General features: G+C 46.1%; 1 protein-coding gene across 2 annotated transcripts in view; it reads left to right on the top strand.

Annotated features, from left to right (window-relative positions):
- Positions 1-21,652, top strand: part of aff2 (AF4/FMR2 family, member 2) — a 463,349-nt gene that overhangs the window by 322,790 nt on the left and 118,907 nt on the right. For both annotated transcript variants that reach the window (XM_078412201.1, XM_078412200.1), the window contains exon 8: positions 20,054-20,105. In XM_078412201.1, the coding sequence (XP_078268327.1) occupies positions 20,054-20,105 (52 nt within the window). The remainder of the gene's footprint in view (positions 1-20,053; positions 20,106-21,652) is intronic.

Below are 21,652 nucleotides of genomic sequence, written 5' to 3'. Positions count from 1 at the left end.
TTTTTTCCAACAAAAAAAAAGCACAGTAACTGATCGCCCTTGCTAAGAAGTAAGGCACACTGTTGCCATGAATTTTAAATCAGCCCTGGCATGCAGCCTGCAGGAGCAGTATCCAAACTGATATATGAGGTGGCTGAGTGCCAAGCCAAGCATTTGAAGACACGAGTCCAATGAACGATGCCCTGGGCAAAACGAACTACCACATGCATACCAGGGTCCAAATAGTGACTGCCTTTAAATTACAGACTACCCAATGCAAGCACGGTCGGGGAATGCACAAAGGGTTTACTTTTGAAAGGAGTAGCCCTGACCCTCAAGGTCACATTTCTGTGATTCAGTTAGGAGCCTGTAAATGTGAAATGGTGCCTCTTTAACACTTGTCTCTTTAAAACAGAGTTCCCTCTAACCGTTGCAAGTTTACAGGGGTGCTGTGTATGAATTGGAAGGAACTACGGATGCTGGGCACAATATAGGCACAAAATGCTGGAGTAACTCAGCGGGTCAGGCAGCATTGCTGGAGAAAACGAATAGGTGATGTTTGGGGTCTCCAGAGATGCCGCCTGACCTGCTGAGTATATAGTTTAGATTGTTGTCTTTCCTTTCCTTGGCACCATCCCAAAACTAATGCACTTTGGATCTCTGCTCAAATGAATCCAATTTTCCTTGTTAATCTTGAGCAGTATCGGTTTTTAAAAGTGCTCAGTAAAACATCCCCATAAACAACTGCCCCGCGCAGAGTATTGCCAGTTAATATTATCCCATCATCTTCAGCCTTTAGTAAGAAGGTACTAAAGATGCCCATAGAACAAAGACACAAAGTGCTAGAGTAACTCACCGATTCAGACAGCATCTCTTGAGAACATGGATGAATGTAGCTTTGGGTCGTCATCAGTCTGAAAAAGGGTCCTAATTCGAAACGTCACCCATCCACGTTCTCCTGAGATGCTGCCTGACCCACTGATTTACTCCAGCACTTAGTGTCTTTTTTTGTAAATCTTCAGTTCCTTGTTTCTACATGTCTCTGGAACGTTTGCACTACAATGCTGAGAACTAAGGGTTGTACGATGGCGCAGCGGTAGAGTGGCTGCCTTACAGTGCCTGCCGCACCGGAGACCCCGGTTTGATGCCGACTATATGTGCTGTCTGTACGGAGTTTGTACGTTCTCCCTGTGACCACATAGGTTTTCTCCGAGATCTTCAGTTTCTTCCCACACTCCAAAGACGTACAGGTTTGTAGGTTAATTGACTTGGGTTTCATAAATTGCCCCTTGTGTGTGTAGGCTTGTGTTAATGTGCGGAGATCGGTGTGGGCTATAGGGCCTGTTTCCGTGCTGTATCTCTAAACTAAACTAAGTTATATTCTGCACTCTCTATCTTCCCCTTTGCTCTACCTATTGTACTTGAGATGGATTTGATTGTACTAATGTATGGTAAATCTGATATGTTTGAATACCATGCAAAACAAGCCTTTTCACTGCACCTTGGTGCATGTGACAATAATAAACCTAAAAACCCCCCAGGAATTTGGGAAAGTGAAATAGAACATGGAACCGTACAGCACAGAAACAGGTCTTTCGGCCCACAATGCTTGTGCCGAACATAATGCCAATTTGAACTGATCTGCCTGTGTACATCTGCCTGTACAAGTTCCATATCCCTCTATTCCCTGCACTTCCCTATGCCTGTTTAAAAGCCTCTTAAACACCACTAGCATGTGTGCCTCCACCATCACCCCTGGCAACACGTACCAGGCACCCACCGCTGTATGTAAAAGACTTGCCCTGCACATCTCCTGCTCGTCTAAAACCTATGCCCTCTGGTGTTGGTCATTTCCACCCTTGGGAAAAAGTTTCTGATGTCTACCCTATCTATGCCTCGCATAATTTTATACCCTTCTATCAATTCTCCCCTCAATCTCCGATGTTCCAGAGAAACAAATCCAAGTCGAACCGAGCTCTTCCTGTAGCAGAAAACGCTCAAATCCAGGCAGCATTCTGAAATGTTGATGCCTTTGTGGTATGAATAGCTGATGATCAATTCTTATCATAAACATTATATTGGAGCAGCACAGTGGTGCAGCGGTAGAGTTGCTGCCTCACAGCGCCAGAGACCCACGTTCAATCCTGACTTTGGGCGCTGTCTGTATGGAATTTGCACGTTCTCCCCGTGTCCGCGTGGATTTCCTCCAAATGCTCCAGTTTCCTCCCACACTCCAAAGACGTACAGGTTTGTCGGTTAATTGGCGTTGGTAAGTTGTAAAATTGTTCATAGTGTACATAGGTACAGTGCAGATATAGGTCCTTCAGCCCACCGAGTCCATGCTGACCCATTACACTAACACAGTCCTACACACTAGGGACAATTTACAATTCTTATTGAAGCAAATTAACCTACAAACCTGTACGTCTGGGGGTATGGGAGAAAATGGCAGCACCCGGAGAAAACCCACGTGGTCACGGGGAGAAAGTACAAACTCTGTACAGACAGCACACCCAGTCAGGATCGAACCCGGGTCTCTGGCGCTCTAAGACAGCAAATCTAACGTTGCGCCAACGTGCCGCTCTTCGAGTAATACAGGACCTTCAGCCCAACTTGTCCAACCACATGGTCACCAGGAGAGCGTCCAAACTCCACACAGACAGCACCCGAGGTCAGGTTCGAACCCGCGTCTCTGGGGCTGTGAGGCAGTGGCTCTACCAACTTCACTCTATTCTTGTAACTAACCTTCAACCTGACGAACAGATCTGTCCTGCAATAGTGTCAGTGAAGTTCGTCGGAGGCCTGCAAATTCAATTATCGGGTTTTAGTCTCAAGCATAGTGGAGAAAATCTGCTTAACTCAATTGAATGTGTCATTGAAGCTATGCCCCGTGCCTTTCAGCAGTAATCTGTTTGTAGATTTAATGAATTTTCAACCACCTGGAGTATCTTTGACTTGTCAGTGAGTTGCTTATCGAAATATCTTTAATCTTAGATCGGTACATGCAGCTTACAGTTGGGCAGAGCATTGAGCAAACATGCTGATAAACTCAACTGAGGCATCAGCTCCCCATTCATCTGAAATCACGTTAATCTTTGGAAAGTTCATTCTGCTTTCAGAAGAGTTCTGATATGAAATCAGCAGTCACACATATTTGGGCTCTGGCGCGGTAATTGATATCCCAGCTAATATTTAACTTGCAACCAAACGAGGGTGGCACGGTGGCGTAGTGGTGGAATTGCTGCCTTACATCCCCAGAGACCCGGGTTTGATTCTGACTATGGGTGCTACTTGTACGGAGTTTGTACGTTCTCCTCGTGACCACATGAATTTTCCCCAGGTGCTCCCATACTCCAAAGTCACTCAGGTTTGTAGGTTAATTGGCTTTGGTAAAGATTGTAAATTGTCCCAAGTGTATGTAGGATAGTGCTAGTGTACGGGGATCACCAGTGGGTTGAAGGACCTGTTCTGCATTGTATCTTTCAAAAACTAAACCTAAAACAAACATATTATGTGGAAGAAAAGAAAATGTTAGAGGCACAAGGAACTGCCTGAATCTTGAGCCAAACACCAAGTGCTGGAAGATCTCAGCGGGTCAGGTGGCATGTGTGGAGGGAATGGGCGGGTGATAAGAGAGAACATAGCATATACTGGAACTTGATGGACACGTTGACAAATTTTAGTTTAGATAGTTTAGAGATACAGCACGGAAATAGAGTTTTGAGTTTGGCACGGTGGCGCAGCAGTAGAGCTGCTGCCTTACAGTGCCAGAGACCCGGGTTCGATCCTGATTACGGGTGCTGTCTGTGGAATTTGCACGTTCTCCTTGTGACCGGGTGGGTTTCCTCTGGGTGCTCCAGTTTCAACAACAACAGAGCTTTATTTGTCATTCGGTACCAAGGTACCGAGCCGGGCGATTGAAGGCCCCGCGGCTGAGCCGTGCGCAGCTAAGTCCCGCGGCCGAGCCGCACCGGGCGATGGAAGGCCCCACGGCCAAGCCGCACCGGGCGATGTTAAGTCCAGCGGCCGAGCCGCACCAGCGATGTTAGGCCCCGCAGCCGAGCCGCACCGGGCGATGGAAGGCCCCGCGGCCAAGCCGCACCGGGCACTGTTAAGTCCAGCGGCCGAGCCGCACCGGGCACTGTTAAGTCCAGCGGCCGAGCCGCACCGGGCGATGGAAGGCCCCGCGGCCGAGCCGCGCCGGGCGATGGAAGGCCCCGCGGCCGAGCCGCACCCCGCGCCGTGAGGAAGAGACCTAAAAGAGAAAGGTTTCCCCTGTCCCCCCACCCACACCACCACCCTCCCACCCACACCACTACCCCCCACACATACACAACCAAAAAAAAACAAAAACCATCCCAACACCGACACACAACAAAAAAAAAAGGAAAAAAGACGAACAGACTGCTAGCGAACCGCAGCCGTTAGGCGCCGCCACTTCGCCCACATCCCAAAGTTCCTCCCACATCCCAAAGATGAGCAGGTTTGCATGTTAATTACCCCTCTGTAAAATTCCCCTAGTGTGTCGGTTGTATATGTGAAAGTGGAATAGCACAGAACTAGTGTGAATGGGTGATCGATGGTCATCACGGACTCGGTGGGCCGAAGGGCCAGTTTCCATGCTGTATCTCTAAACTAAACTAAACTAAATAGTTAACAATTGAGGTCACAAAAGTACTTTGTTCCAAAACGGTACTCTGTTTCCCTCTGCACAGATGTTGCCTTACAATCGATACAGTCCACCAGATACAGGATAAAGGGAATAACTTTTAGTAAAGTCCAATTAAAGATAGTCCGAGGGTCTCCAATGGGGAAGATGGGAAGGCGGGACTGCTAGTACCTCAGAACATTCTTAGGGAGAACTTGCAAACTCTACACACAGATTACGCCAGAGGTCAGGATTGAAGCCAGATTGTTGGATCAGGGAGACAGACAGCTGTGTCACTGTTTCCGTGCTGTATCTTTCAATCGATCAGTTCAACCAAACCACAAGTGAAACTTTACTTATGTTTGCAATTAAAATGACAACCCTTTTAACTTTGACAGAGGAAATAAACCTCTGGGAATGAACACAGCAGATATAATATTGGTTGGTATGGTTTTTAAGTCTTGTAGCATGTAATCACTGTTCCCGGCCTTGTTGCTGTATTATTTATGGTGGAATCTGATACAGCATCTGAGTGTCTCTGTGAAGTCAGCAGACAGCAGAAATGCTGTCCTGATTATCCGGCAGTTTTTTAAGTTAGAAAAGTACTTTGTTATTTGACTGTACTTACAGTCTTCCTGTATCTCAAAGAACGTCATAAGGAATAGGAGTAGAATTAGGCCATTAGGCCCATCAAGTCTACTCCGCCATTTAATCATGGCTGATCTATCTCTCCCTCCTAACCCCATTCTCCTGCCTTCTCCCCATAACCTCTGACACCTGTATTAATCAAGAATCTATCTATCTCTGCATTAAATATATCCACTGACGGCCTCCATAGCCTTCTGTGGCAAAGAATTCCATAGATTCACCACCCTCTGACTGAAGAAATTTCTCCTCATCTCCTTCCTAAAGAACATCTTTTAATTCTGAGGCTGTGACCTCTAGTCCTAGACTCTCCCACGAGTGGAAACACCCTGTCCACTTCCACTCTATCCAAGCCTTTCACGATTCTGTATGTTTCAATGATGTCCCCCCCCTCATTCTTCTAAACTCCAGCGAGTACAGGCCCAGTGCCGACAAACGCTCATCATAGTTCAGCCTACTCATTCCTGGGATCGGAAAGAAGAGAGAAAGATACTAAAGATATTGGGCAGTAGAGTTGGGCAGTGGCGCGGCAGGAGAGTTGTTACCTTACAGCTCCAGAGACTTGTGTTCGATCCTGACAATGGGTGCTGTCTGTATGAGTCTAAGTTTGCACGTTCTCCCAGTGACTGCGTGGGTTTTCTCCAGATGCTCCAGTTTCCTCCCACATTCCAATGTAGGTTAATTGGCTTCTGTAAATTGTCCCTGGTCTTTAGGATAGAACTAATGTGTAGGGATTGTTGGCACAGACTTGGTGGGCCGAAGGGCCCGTTTCCAGGATATATCTCTAAACTAAACTAAACTAAAATTAATCAGTAGAAAGTATATACAGACATTGCCGGACTTACATAAAGGTCACGTTAGTTTTAGTTTTTGTTTAGTTTATTGTCACATGTACTGAGGTACAGTGAAAAGCTTTTGTTGCATACTCACCAGTCATCGGAAAAACAATACATGATTACAATCGAGCCGTCCACAGTGTACAGATACATGATAAAGGGAATAACGGGAATAATGTTTAGTGCAAAATAAAGACCAGTAAAGTCCGATTAATGATGGTCCGAGCTTCTCCAATGAGGTAGATAGTAGCTCAGGACGTTTCTCTCGTTGGTAGGATGGTTCCATTGCTTGACGACAGCTGTGAAGTTCCTGTCCCTGAATCTGGAGTTTTGCATTTTCATTCTTCTGTACCTCTTGCCCGATGGGAGAGGGGAGAAGAGGGAATGAGGGGAGAAGGGGATGAGACTCATCCTTGATTATGCTGGTGGCCTTGCCGATGCAGCGTGAAGTGTAGGCGAAGTCAATGGAAGCGAGGTGTGATGGTCTGGGCTGCGTCCACATCTCTCTGCGATTTCTTGCGGTCTTGGGTGGAGCTGTTCCCAAACCATGCTGAGATGCATCTCGATAAAATGCTTTCTACGGCACATCTGTAAAGGTTGGTTTCTGGATAGGCCGGGCTTGCTTTCCTTGGAGTGGAGGAAGCCAAAGTAGGACACTGATTTAGAAATGGGAAAGTACGAGTGGCAGGGACAGAGTAGATATCAGGAAATCATTCCCATTACAGAAGTGTTAATAACCACAGGATATGCAGTCAGGCTCAGAGGGAGAGAGTCTTCGGGGGGATGTGAGAAAGAACTTTTTCACCCAAAGGTGGGTTGGAATCAGGACACCACAGGTGTGGGTGGAGAAATTGGACATTCTCACTGCATTTAAGACATTTCTGGTTGAGAGCTTGAATTGTCAGGAGGCTGATAGTAATTGATGTCAGCATTGACATAGTGGGCCGAAGGGCCTGTCTCTGGTTTGGTTTGGATTATTTATTTTCACATGGACAGTGATACAGTGCAAAGCTTGTATCCAGCAAAACCATGCTATACATTTTAGTTAGTTTAGAGATGCAGCGTTAAAACAGGCCCTTCGGCCCAAAGAGTCCATGTTGACCAGCGATCACCCAGACACTAATTTGATCCTACACAATATGGACAATTTACGGAAGCCAATTAATCTACAAAGCTGGTCATTGTAATGTGGGAGGAAACTGGAGCACCTAGAGAAACCCCATGTGGTCACAGGGAGAATGTGCAAACTCTGTACTGACAGCCCCTGTAGTCAGGATTTAACCTGGGTTTCTGGCGCTGTAAGGCAGCAATAGGTGTACAATAAATCCTCTTATGGAAGAGCACGTAGAGAGTCACCACATTCTGGCGCCAGCTTCCAACTTCCAAGTCTCTGAAGAGTCCGATCTTGGCCCAGGGAGAGATATCATTCCTTATTTCCTCACTTTAAGGCCCGATGTCCTGGTGACATTGGGTCGGTGAAGTAGGGGTCGGCCTGGCCCAGCGCGATGCCATCGGCTCCTTCCACCGCCACTCCGTGCCACTGACGCAGTCTGTGGTTGATCCGCTCGCTCGCTCACCCAGCTCCTGATTGGTGTTACAATACAATACAATACAATATATCTTTATTGTCATTGTACAGGGGTACAACGAGATTGGGAATGCGCCTCCCATACGATGCAATAAATTAATTAGCTAGTCAGTATTAATTTAAACAACCCAATGAAACAAGTTGTAAGTTTCAGTGGTCGTTTCCCGGGTGTACTTTCTTGGGTTTTCTCGCAGCCGCATTCGGTGCTGGGCTGCTCCGAATTGCATCAGATGGGGGAGCGCAAAGCCGCCATGTTCTATCTGGACGCGCCGCCATGTTCTATCAGAAACAGTGCTTAATGGTCTGTAGGAACAAGGTGGGCCGAAAGGCCTGTTTCCGTGCTGCCTGACTCATTGATCGATATCACTGTTGTATGAGGCACTGACTGTAAATGCATTTGTTCTCTTCATCTCGTCTTCAGCTAGCGGGAGTGAACTCTGCATCCTCTGGTGCTGAATCCTTTCGTCAATTTATTAGTGACAACCTTATGTGTGTGTCCTCTGGGCATCCCTGCGCATGAAAGGCCAGGAACCCCTGCCCTATCAAGCCTTTACGCATCTCAAGGACTCTCCAACACTCTTTGTGATTACCCCTCATTCTTTGCTTCTCTGGCGAGACCAAAGGCAAGCCAGCGTCACGTTGGCATGGATCAAACTCGATTCATTTCGTCTCCGTCGGGAGATGAGATAACGCAAATCAAGTTTCCATAAAGATAAGAGCTCAGCGTTTTTTTTTGACATTTAACGTAACAATGTGAAAATTCAAGGGATGAATTTAGCATTGCATTTTGCAAAATTCAATCCTAATCAGTGCATATCACTGCTGATATTCCCAAGCCTATCAACAAGGTGAATAATTGTGTTCTGCTGAATATTTAATCTCATATTTAGCTATCATTAATCAGACGACCAATCTATTTCCTAACTCAGAGAGAAATTTTGGGATAAGTCTTGACAGAAAAAAAAATCCAATGAATATTTTACCCCCAAGTAATTGGTGACTCATTCTTCAAACAATGAAGAGACATTACTGTACAATAACTTGCCCCAAATGTATTGGGATTGGATGAGAAAGTGACTTTCACTACAATGCTGGGAAACTATATTCTGCACTCTGTATCTTCCCCTTTGCTCCATCTATTGTACTTGAGTTTGGCTTGGTTTTATTCATATATGGTATGAATAAATCTGATATGTTTGGACAGCGTGCAAAACAAAGCTGTTCACTGTACCTCGGTACACGTGACAATAAAAAACCTAACCCTAAATTTAAATGATAACATAAAACTAATGTGGGTGGGTGATCGATGGTTGGCATGGATTCAATGGGCCGAAGGACCTGTTTCTGGCCCTTCAGCCCATCGAGTCCACGCTGTATCTCTAAACTAAACCATTAGATTGTGGTAGTATTGCATATTCCTGCAAATATTAGTTTAGTGTAGTTTAGAGACACAGTATGGAAACGGGCCGTTCAGCCCATCGAGTCCACACTGACTATTGATCATCCGTTCATACTAGTTCTACGTTTTCCAACTTTCTCATCAACTCCCTACACACCAGGGGTAATTTACAGAGACCAATGAATCGACAAACCCGCATGTCTGTGGGATGTGGGAGGAAACCGGAGTACCCAGAGGATTCATGGAAACCCCATTTTCAAAGGGCAAAACGGTTCTAAAAGGGTACTACTTTTTCAGCCAATGTTTGAGAGGTAGGGCAAAGTTTTATCCAATTTGTAACATAGAGCGAAGTTCATCCATTCTTTTTAGTTTGTATTGTAGGTAATTACAGGGGATGCAATGCTTAGAGTTTTTTTATACAGACGATTTTGATGATGAATTCCTAAGCCTCTGTAATTGTTATTATAAGAATGGAAAATAGTAATCTAGGTATTTCTACATTTCAAACAACGTTATCTATCCTTCTTCTGTGCACACCGACAATTTGCTTCAGATGGTAGCCATGGACATGAGGAGCATGTTTAGGTGCAGCCGTAGAACCGGCAGCGCTCCCATGGGAACTTGCATAAGACTCCCCTCCTTTAAAAGGATGTAAAGAAGGAGATTAGATGGATCAGACCATCGGTCATCGAGGCATGGAGTCACGCTGCACAGAAACAAGCCCTCCGGCCCAACCTGCCTGCCCTGATCAAGAGGCTGGTGGTCTCAGCTAGTTCCACTTTACCTGTAATAAACACAAAGTGCTGGAGTAACTCAGCTGGTCAGGCAGCATCTCTGGAGAACATGGGTAGGTGACGGCTTGGGTCTTGAGACTGAAAGATGGAGAAGGTCAGAACTGATGTTGAACAGTGCGAGAGGGTGTTGTTGAATTCCGTCGGAGAGAAGAGGAGAACTTCTTCAAAGTAGGCCTACCTTGCAGAGCTTTTGCAGAGGAGCTGACAAAATGTGTAGTGAGGAACTGCAGATGCTGGTTAATATCGGATAGACACAAAATGCTGGAGTAACTAAATGTTGAAGAAGTTCTCCCCTTCTGTCCGACGGGCGTCTGCAACACCCTTTCTCGTTGCTCCCCTCTGTTCTGGTCTTCTCTATCTTTCAGTCTGAAGAAAGGTTCCGACCCAAAACATCATCTATCCCATTATCCTGTGTTTAGCCCTTATTCCTCGCTGAGGCAAGGCAACTCTTAGCATGCTGGACTGGGAGGTGGGTCTGCTATTATTCATTACTCGCTCCACTCTTTTAAATCTTTATTTCAATAGATCTGTACAATGTGGATGGCTTGGTTGTAATCACATATAGCCTTTTTGTTGGTCGGACAGCATGCAATAAAAAGATTTTCACTATACCTCGATATAAGTGACATTAATAAACTAAACTAAACAGTAAACGCAGAAACAGGCCCTTTGGCCCACCAAGTCTGTGCCGACCAGCTCCCCGTACATTACCCACTATCCTACCCACTACAGACAATTTACAGAAGCCAATTAACCTACAAACCGGCATGTCTTTGGATTGTGGGAGGATATCGGAGCACCTGAAGAAAACCGTCAGTGAGAATGTACAAACTCCTTACAGACAGCACCCGTAGTCAGGATCGTACCCGGGTCTCTGGCGCTGTGAGGCAGCAGCTCTACCACTGCGCCATCGTATCGCCCCACTGGCCGTAGCTTCAATAGGTTTGTTCCTGTTCAAATTATTGGTGATATTTAAACCCAGAAATTTCAAACTCTCAACCATCTCAGCATCTTGGCCGAGCTTATTCTCCCGGCTGCAGATGAGTTTGGTTTTCTCCACTCTCCAAGTGCCTCTGTCCTGCTTTCTGCCGCTCGTGGGAGCAGGGTGCTGAAAGGCTCCTGCGAGGTGGACTGATGCTCATCTCCCAGAGAGTTGCCAACCCTCCTGGTCTCAGCTGCCTTGGAGGAGCTACCGCGTGGGAAAGGAAGGACCTGCGTGGCATTGTGCCACAGCATGTTGGCACCCTCTCCCCACACTCCAGTCTGGACCGACTCAATTTTATTGCTCTGGTATTTGCATGTGAGGACTTGCTTCACTGCCAAAGAACACAATACCATCACTGTCAAGGAAACAACATGGGGTAAACATTTGCACATGTCTCAATATCAGTCAACAACACCATTCATAGTGTTTGACGGCTCTGAGCCTGTGTTCGCTGGAGTTTGGAAGGATGAGAGGGGGACCTCTTTGAAACTTACTGAATAGTGAAAGGCCTGGATTGAATGGATGTGGAAAAGATGTTTCCACTGTTGGGAGAGTCTTGGACCAGAGGCCATAGCCTCAGAATAAAACGACATACTTTTAGAAAGGAGATGTGATGGAATTTCTTTAGTCAGAAGGTGGTGAATCCGTGGAATTCAATAGCACTTAACGGCTGTGGAGGCCAAGTCAATGGAAGTTTTTAAGATGGAGATTGGCAGGTTCTTGATTGCTAAGGGTGTCAGGGGTTATGGGGTGAAGGGCAGAAGAATGGGGTTGAGAGGAAAAGATAGATCAGCCATGATTGAATGGTGGAGTAGACTTGATGGGCCGAATGGCCTAATTCTGCTCCTAGAACTCATGAACTTCTGAACTTATCTAGATAGCGAGCAGGACATCTCTTTGGAAGTGTGTAAAAGAATGTATCAAACAGTACTGAGATGTAGCACGAGCAGTGCAGGAGGAACTCAGGGGGTCAGGCAGCATCAATGGAGGGAAAAGGAATGACAGAGTTTGGGTTCCAACTCGAAGCGTTGTCTGTCTGTTTCTCTCCATAGATGCTGCCTGACCCGTTGAGTTACTCCAGCACTTTGTGTCTTTTTTTGTAAACCAGCATCTGCAGTACCTTATGCATCCCTGTTCTCCAGAGATGCTGCCTGACCCACAGAGTTACTCCTGCACTTTGTGTCCTTTTTTGTAAACCAGCGTGTGCAGTTCCTTTTGTCTCCACCCTGCTCCTCTCCCCCCCTCCACACACTCACAGAAAGTCATGGAGTCACACAGCGTGGAAACAAACCCTTCACCCCAACTTTGCCCACACCGAACAACATGTCCCATCTACACTGGTCCCACCTGCCTGCATTTGGCCCATGTCCTTCTAAACCTGCCCTATCCCATGTACCTGTCTAATTGTTTCTTGAACGTTGCAATAGTATCTGTCTCGATTGCCTCCTCCGGCAACTCGTTCCATACACTCACCACCTTTTGGCAAAAAAGTTACCCCTCAGGTTCCTATTAAATCTTTCCCCCCCCTCACCTTAAACCTATGTCATCTCAATCCTAAGTGGAGGCCTGAGTTCAAGTTGTGCCCTCTCCTCAACTCCCCCTCCCCCAACGTGCTGCCTTGCAATTCCCAAGAGTCGACAAAGTCTCCCGTTAATTTGTCCATTTTCCCCCCCCTTCTTCCTTGTTAATAAAAGAATTGCCTGCTCATTTGAACAGCAGATGAATGATATACCGTATGACATTTGAGAAGTAAATTGCTCCGACAAAATTGGGACCTTCTGCATTTCATTTTCCCACAGCCCTGGTGGGGAATTAACACAAAGCAGGAATCCTTAAAAAAAAACAGGTGTGCGGTGCTTTTTATTGAAACCTTATGACTGACAGTCAAGATTAGCAGCTCCATGTGAACTATTCACTGGTTAAGCAAGAAGCAATCAAGGACTGGGCTTTGGGTATATTTAATATCCCGTTTTTGGGCAAGGAAACTGTTTGCAGACACTGCTGTAGGGCTATTTTTTTCCCCCTGCCTTAATACAGCATGAGTTTTTTCTTTCCCCCTCGGGCCTGTGGGGCCAAGGCACTTTTAACTTGAGAAGGTCTTTGCGGTGGGGGGGGGGATCTTTATACTCACAGGGGCTGGGCTCACATTCTTGGCTGGCTGATTGAAACGGGAACAGGGCAATTGTGGAGCTGCCTAACTCAAGGCACCTTAACTGGCCTCACGCAAAAGCACACAACAGCCGTCTCCAGCAGAGGACGGTTAAAAAGGTAATAGAGCACAAAGTGCTGGAGTAACTCAGTGGGTCAAGGCAGCATCTCTGGGGGGCAATGATAGGCCACGTTTCGGGTCAGGACCCTTCTTCAGTAACGCCCGGAGTAGACCCAGTCTACGGTTAGAAAGGCATTTTGGAGATACGGTGTAGAAGTAAGACCTTCAGCCCACCGAGTCCACACTGACCGACGATCACCTGCATCCGACACAATAGCAACAACTTACTTTTAAACAGAAGCCAATTAACCTACAAATCTGCACGTCTTTGCGACATGGGAGAAAACCGGAGCACCGAGAGAAATCATCCCACGCAGTCACGGGGAGAGCGTACAAACTCTATGCAGACAGCACCCACAGTCAGGACCGAACCCTACTCACTGGCGCTGTAATGCAGCAACTCTACCGTTGAGCCACCGTGCCGCCCTGAATCTGGCCCCAAAGGATGATGAGTTAAAAAAAACACCAGTAAAAATAATGACAGATTAACAGGCCAAGTAATTCTGCCCCTCATGACTGAACACGTAGAATCTTTACATTGTTGAGTTGACACTGGATTACTTAGACATGACCTCTGCAAGTGGAGAGAATAGAACTAATTCTGCATGTAAATAGGCTGGGAACAGAACACCCCTGGGTGGTTCCAAGTGGTTGCATTTTAACCACTGTGTTAAAATTGGCAGGATCCGCAGAGAAAAAGACTCCTCCTTATTGCCATTCAAAGCCCTCGCTAATTTTCCTCGCACAACCCTCCTCCTTTATCTCTTTGCTTTTTGTTAGGCAGCAGGGCGGGGAGACGTGGGAGGTACAGGTCACCCCTTGACTCCAAGTCTGTAACCAGACTTTACCAATGAAAGGATGTGCAGGTGGGAGATATAACGGGGCCCTTATTACATCGGGCTGCTTTACTTCAACACGTGAACCATCCCCGTTGATTGTTAGCTCACTCTAATCCCAGTTAATGAGTCGACAGGGCCAGGGAGGGAACGGACAGGCAGAAGCTAGCAGGCTCTATCTTCTATGCTGCGATTTAGAACCATCCTCTCACCAACTAGAGAGCGGTCCTGACCTCCCATGTACTTCATCGGAGACCCTAAAAACTATCTTTAATTGGACTTTGTGTATGAAGGAACTGCAGATGCTGGTTTAAACCAAAGATGGACACAACATGCTGGAATAACTCAGCGGGACAGGCAGCATCTCTGGAGAGAAGGAATGGGTGACGTTTCGCATCGAGATCCTTCTACAGTCTGAAGAAGGGTCTCGACCAGAAACTTCACCCCTTCACCCCTTCTCTCGGGAGATGCTGCCTGTCACTCTGAGTTACTCCAGCATTTTGTGCCTGTCTTTAATTGGACTTTACTGCACTAAACGTTATACCCTTTATACTATTTCTGTACAATGTGGACGGCTTGATTGTAATCATTAGTATAAGAAAATAACTGCAGATGCTGGTACAAATCGATTTATTCACAAAATGCTGGAGCAACTCAGCAGGTCAGGCAGCATCTCGGGAGAGAAGGAATGGGTGACGTTTCGGGTCGAGACCCTTCTTCAGTCTGAAGAAGGGTCTCGACCCGAAACGTCACCCATTCCTTCTCTCCCGAGATGCTGCCTGACCTGCTGAGTTACTCCAGCATTTTGTGAATAAATTGATTGTAATCATGTTTCGTCTTTCTGTTGACTGGAAAGCATGGAACAAAAAACTTCTTGCTGTACTTTGGTACACGTGACAATAATAATAAATTAATAAAATGAGAAATTAAACTTCAATGGCAAAAATATTGGGGCATCTTGGTCAGTATGGGCAAGTTTGGCGGAAGAGCCTGTTTCCGTGCTATTTGACTCTATAGGGCATTGATATTAAATTTCAAGAGAGTTAAGAGTGGTTTATTGTCATACATCCTTAAACGGAACAATGAAATTCTTACTTGCAGCAGCACAGCATACATGTAAACATAGTAGCCTGTAAACCCATAATAAACTACAAAATAAGAAGTTTCGTATATATTAAGAAAACAAATAAATAGACAATAATAGTGCAAAGTCAAAAATAATGTTGCGAAGTCTATATAGTTTGGAGCCTACTTGGAGGTTGCAGTTATATGGGCTATTGGTTGTATGGAAGGGAGCAGCTTTTGTTAAGTTCAGTTTACAGATACAGCGTGGAAACAGGCCCTTCGGCCCACCGAGTCGATGCTGACCAGCAATCACCCCATACACTGGTTCTATCCTACAATTTACAGATGCCAATTAGCCTACAAACCTGCACGTCTTTGGAATTGGGAGAAAAGCGGAGCAACCGGAGAAATCCCACACGGCCACAGGAAGAACGTGCACATTCCATGCTGACAGCACCCATCGTCAGGATCGAACCCGTGTCTCTGGCCCTGGAAGTCAGCAACTCTGCTGCTGTGACACTGCACCACTTTGTCTCTTATGTAATTTTCTGTATAAATGGATTAAATAAAAATGCCTAGAATTTGAAAGAAAGAAAAAAAAAGAAATCCTGTGTTCTGAAGTGCAGTCACTTCAGTTGAATTATCTTAATAGTAATCTCCTGCTAATTGTTTCAGAAGTGGCACTTCATCCACAATCCTTCCTTATGTCATTGATCTAAAATTCCGACATCTTAATCTGATCTAGTTTCTAGGCAGCGTAAAGCCTGCAGGAGCATGTAGACTGGAAACAAGTAGCTGCTTATAGATAGACACAAAAAGCTGGAGTGACTCAGCGGGAGAGGCAGCATCTCTGGAGAGAAGGAATGGGCGACGTTTCGGATCGAGACCCGAAGAAGGGTCTCGACCCAAAACGTCCCCCATTCCTTCTCTCCAGAGATGCTGCCTGTCCCACTGAGTCACTGCAGATTTTTGTGCCCATCTTCGGTTTAAACCAGGGCCAAACGTGGGCAGGTGGCACTATTGCAGATGGTGCATCTTGGTCAGCATGGGCCAGTTGGGCAGCAGGGCATATTTTCTTGCTTGATGACTCTATGACTTTAAGACTCTTTTACCAGAGCACCAATATTAAGTTTCAAGAGAGTCATGAGTCAAGGGTCTAAAAAAGGGTTCCAACCTGAAACGTCACCCATCCTTTTTCTGTAGAGGAACTGCAAATAAAAGACGCAAAGTGCTGTAGCAACTCAGCGGGTGAGGCAGCACCTCTGGAGAACATGGATAGGTGATGTTTTGGGACTTTGTGATTGTGCTGTAACTATGGTTCGGACCTGAAACTTCACCTATCTATGCTCTCCAGGTTCACATCCTGACCCGCTGAGTTACTCCAGAACTCTGCGTCTTTTTCTGCACAAGGATTTGATTTGTCTTTTTCTGCACAAGGATTTGATGTGACAAATTCACACTAACACGCCTTGTGTCATATTCATCGACCGATTTATCGTGGAATAGGTGCAACAACATATTTCTTATATTTAAATTACAAATAATTTGTGTAAATTATTTTATTTTGTGTTGAATTACTCCAGCCCCACAAGGGTCAGGCAGCATCAAATTCAACGGGTCAGGCAGCATCTATAGATATTGGACTGGTGACATTTCTGGTCGAGATCCTGTTTTCACTCAAAATAATTTGTGTCTTTGGCTCAGAACCCAGATAAGACACCAAATGACAGAGAGACACAGGAGACTGCAGATGCTAGAATTTTGAACAAAACACAAACTGCTGGAGGAACTTGATGGGTCAGGCAGCATCTGGAGAGGGAATGAACAGATGACGTTTTAGGTTGGGACCCTGCTGCAGACTGATAGAGCAGTGGGGAGAAAGCAGGAAAAGCCTTCTTCACATCTTTTCCAACTTTCCACTCCGTCAAGATGAAGAAGCTATCTGACCTGCTGCGTTCCTCCAGCACATTGTGTTTTGCTCAAGAGTTCAGCATTCTACCTTGAGCCTCCTGTTTTCATGTGTTCTCATGCACTTACTTGACTCTGGATTAATTTAGGATAAATGGAGACCGAATTTTCATTTAGGCTGCTCAGTGGCACAGCAGGTGGAGCTGCTGCCTCACAGCGCCAGAGACCCGGGTTCGATCCTGACCTCGGGGGCTGTCTGTGGAGTTTGCACGCTCTCCCAGTGACCATGTGGGTGCTCCAGTTTCCCCCACATTCCACAGTTGTGCGGGTTGTTTGGTTAATTGCCGTCTGTAAATTGCCCGAGTGTGTGGAGGAGTGGATGCGAAACTGAGATAACATAGAACTAGTGTGAACGGGTGACCAATGGGTGGCATGGACTCGGTGGGCCTAAGGGCCTGTTTCCATGCTGAATCTCTAAACTAAGCAAAAAACTTGCTCAGCTTTCCAGCATTCCTGGTTTTCATATCAAATTTCTTTCAAACATATGTATGAACAGCATGGTATTAGCTTGAAGGGTATCAGTTAGCAAAATAAATGTTTGACGGACCTTGAGAAAGAGAGTTGCAGATTCTCACGATCATTTATGTGAAGGAGAGAGAATGACACACATTGATTTAAGCTTCAGTGACTTTCCAGAAGTTCCCCATGTCTGAGGAAGTTATTCTCTCTCTACATATACGCGAACACATCCTTTGATCGTAATACGCCTATTAATTCCACTCATTCAATCTTTCTTGCTCTCGATTTTTCCCACTGACTCATCTGCCGAGTTACTGCTGTTTAGGATCATGATGTCCAGCACACAGGGCCATGTTGGAGTGAAATACTTTGGGGTGATTGAGCCATACCAGTTCATTCTGATTCCACTGAATTAAATCAAGTGCAGTGTCCGATTGGAAATAAATGACTTGTCCACATCTGCTCGTGGGTGATGACTGGCCTACAGTCGTCAGATCTCAGCCGCGGTAACCAAGGGACAAAGATTTAAGGTAGAAACAAGGAACTGCAGATACTGGTTTACCAAAAGAAAAACACAAAGTGCTGGAGTAACTCAGCGGGTCAGGCAGTATCACTAAGAACATTGATAGGTGATGTTTCGAGTCAGATTGATTGCGGGGAGGGCAGAAAGCTTGAAGAGAGGAGAGACAGGCAAGGCATGGCAGGTAATAAGTGAACACAGGTGAGGGGGGAGGCAGATGGTTGTACAGGTCCTTGATTAGTAAGGTGTCAAAGGTTATGGGGAGAAGGCAGGAGAATGGGGTTGAGAATGGGGTTGGAATTCTCTGCCTCAGAGGGCAGTGGAGGCCAATTCTCTGAATACATTCAAGAGAGAGCTAGATAGAGCTCTTAAGGATAGCGGGGTCAGGGGGTATGGGGAGAAAGCAGGAACGGGGTACTGATTGAGAATGATCAGCCATGATCACATTGAATGGCGGTGCTGGCTCGAAGGGCCGAATAGCCTACTCCTGCACCTATTGTCTATTGTCTATTGAGACGGAGAGATAGATCAGCCATGATTGAATGGCAGAGTGGCCTAACTCTGCTCCTACGAGTTATGAACTTATGACAAAGGCCAGAGATGGAAAAACAAGGTGTGAGACAAAAGGATTGAAGAATTGTTAATTGTGAAGCCAAAGGAAGGAATTTAGGGGGGGGGGGGGGGAATCAGTAGTAAAGTCCAGGTGGAGCACAATGGCGGGTGGAAGAAACAGGATGGGAAGGAGGGGGAGGAGAAAGGGGAGGGGGAGGGGCGGGGTTATTAGAGGTCACCTAAAATTGGAGAATTCAATGTTCATACCGCTGGGTTGTAAGCTACCCAAGTGGAATGTGAGGTGTTGTTCGTTGAGTTTGCGTGTGGCCTCACACTGATAGTGGGGGAGGCCCAGGACAGAAAGATCAGTGGGAATGGGAAGGAGAGTTAAAATGGTTACTAACCGGGAGATCTGGGAGGCCTTGGCGGACCGAGCGCAAATGTTTGGTGAAACAGTCGGCAAGTCTATGCTTGGTATCGCCAATGTACAGGATCTATTGTAATTAACTGAGGAAAAGGAAGGGAAGGTGAAGATAAGATATTTTTCATGTTTGTGTGCTCTCTGCCAGAATGGTGTTGGAAGTGGACGCAATGGTAATCCTCAGAAGGAAATTGACTAAATGTTTGAGGGGGGGGGGGGGGGGGGGGGGCGATAACAACATATCGTTGGGAATACAACAGTTGGAGTAGAACTACTGGAGAAGTTTTTCAGTGGGTCAACAGAGTTACATTGGTGAGAGCATAGAACAGTACAGCACCAGAACAGGCCCTTCGGCCCACAATGTCCATGCTGAACATGATGGATTCGTTCCATGCTGCATCATTTTATGGGGTGATGGAATTGTTGACAGATAAAGAAGGGTTTGGATTGGACCTGTGGTCCTTGGAACTTGGAAGAAATATTCTGAGGGGGATGCTTGAGAGGACCCTCCACTGATGGGAGTGTCTAGAACTGGGGTCCGTAGCCACAGTATATAATGGGTCGCCATTTCATAACGATGCAAGGGAAATTTCTTCTCATGGGATGGTAAATCTCTTGAGCTCTCTACCCCAGAGACGAGTGATGATGGACTCATGTGTACACAAAGTTTGACAGACCATGGAATCAAGGGGGGGGGGTTTGGGAGAGAGAATGTACAGAGCAGGAAAATGTTGTTGAGGCCAAGATTAGATAAGGCACGATCTTATTGAACGGTGGACCAGGGGGGCACAGTGTCACAGCCGAAGTTGCTGCCCAACAGCGGCGCAGACCCAAGTTTGATTCTGACCACAGATACTGTCTGTACAGTATTGTACCAAGAGTGTAGGATAGTGCTAGTGTATGGGGTGATCGCTGGTTGGCACGGACTTGGTGGGCCGAAGGGCCTGTTTCCGCACTGTATTTCTAAAGTCTAACAGTTTAAAGGGGCTAATGGGTCAACATGATTCTGTTTTGTATTCTTATGATTATAACATCTCACAGCCATCTAAGGGCCAATTTTAACACACAATGACTTCTTTTATTTTGTAGGATGCTGGAGGATGATTTGAAGCTTAGCAGTGACGAGGAAGAGAGTGAACAGGTAAACAAAAGCACAATTGCCTGGCATTTTGATGTGGCAAAAAAAGTACCTCAATGGCATATTCAGGTGTATAATATCATAGATAGACACAAAAAGCTGGAGTAACTCAATGGATCAGGCAGCATCTCTGGAGAAAAGGAATGTGATGTTTCAGATCGAGACCCTTCTTCAGACTCAAAATTATGAGTGGAATAGATGGAGCAGATGCACTGGGTATTTTACCCAGAGTAGATGAATCAAAAACCAGAGGACATAGGTTTAAGGTGTGAGGGGAAAGTTTTAATAGGAACCTGGGGGGCAACTTTCTCACACAGAGGGTGGTGGGTATATGGAATGAGCTGCCTGAGGAGGTAGTTGAGGCAGGTACAGTAACAATATTTTAAAGACATTTGCACAAGTACATGGATAGGAAAGGTTTAGAGGGATATGGGCCAAACGCGGGCAAATGGGAGTAACTTAGATGGGGCATTTTGGTCACCATGGACGAGTTGGGCTGAAGGGCCTGTTTCGTTCCTGCATGACCATGACTCTAATAAAAATGTGATACTGAGCTATAAAAGGAAATGACTGACAGACGCAGAGTGGTGCAGCTGGTAGAGCTGCTACCTCATGGCGCCAGAGACCCAGGTTAGATTCTGAAATTGGGTACTCAGTGTGTGGAGTTTGCACGTTCTCTCTGTGACCAAGTGGGTTTCCTCTGGGTGCTCCTGTTTTCTCCCACATCCCAAAGACGTGCGGGTTTGTAAGTTGATTGGGCCTCAGTAAATTGTCCCCCTGGTGTGTAGGGAGTGGATGAAAAGTGGGATAATATGGAACTCATGTGGACGAGTGGTCGTTGGTCAGCGTAGACATGGTGGGCTGAAGGGCCTGTTTCCATGTTGTATCTTTCAATTCAAACAGAAAAGGGTGAGGTCAAAATTCGTGGATCGCAGGGGTCTCAGCAACATGTTGCATTGGTGCAGGTTAGTGCAGAGATGATTGGAATCTGTCTAATTTATTCATTCTATTGCCTGGTTTTCAAACGTTCCGAAGGGGCAGACCAAGAATTGAAAGTGCTATGTAATTGAAGGCAACGACAACGTATAGATTTTTTAAAAAATGCGGCTCAGATCTGATTATTCATCAACACAAGAGGCTTGTGGCTCTTCATGCCAGAGAGGGGGGAGGTGCGTAGAGTCTCTCAACAGGAATCAATAACCAGGGGACGTATGTTTGAGGTGAGGGGGGGGGAAAGATTTAACAGGAACTTGAGCAATAACTTTTTTACACAAAGGGCGGTGGGTGTATGCAACAGGCTGCCGGAGGAGGTAGTTGAGGCAAGTGCCATCACAACATTTAAAAAACATTTGAACAGGTACATGGATAAGGTCGGTTAACATGGATATGGGTGACAAGTAGGCAGTTGGGACTGGTGTTAATGGGGCATGTTGGTTGCAATGGAAAGCTGGGCCGAAGGGCTTGTTTCAGCACAGAATGACTATGGCTCTAGGTATTAAATTAACTAAATATAAGATATAGAGTTGTACAACACAGAATCAGGTCCTTCG

The sequence above is a fragment of the Rhinoraja longicauda genome, chromosome 15, assembly GCF_053455715.1.
Source record: "Rhinoraja longicauda isolate Sanriku21f chromosome 15, sRhiLon1.1, whole genome shotgun sequence".
In the NCBI taxonomy this organism is placed as follows: Eukaryota; Metazoa; Chordata; class Chondrichthyes; order Rajiformes; family Arhynchobatidae; genus Rhinoraja; species Rhinoraja longicauda.
Note: the sequence above shows the minus strand (reverse complement) of the source record. Positions and strands in the feature narration are given on the sequence as shown.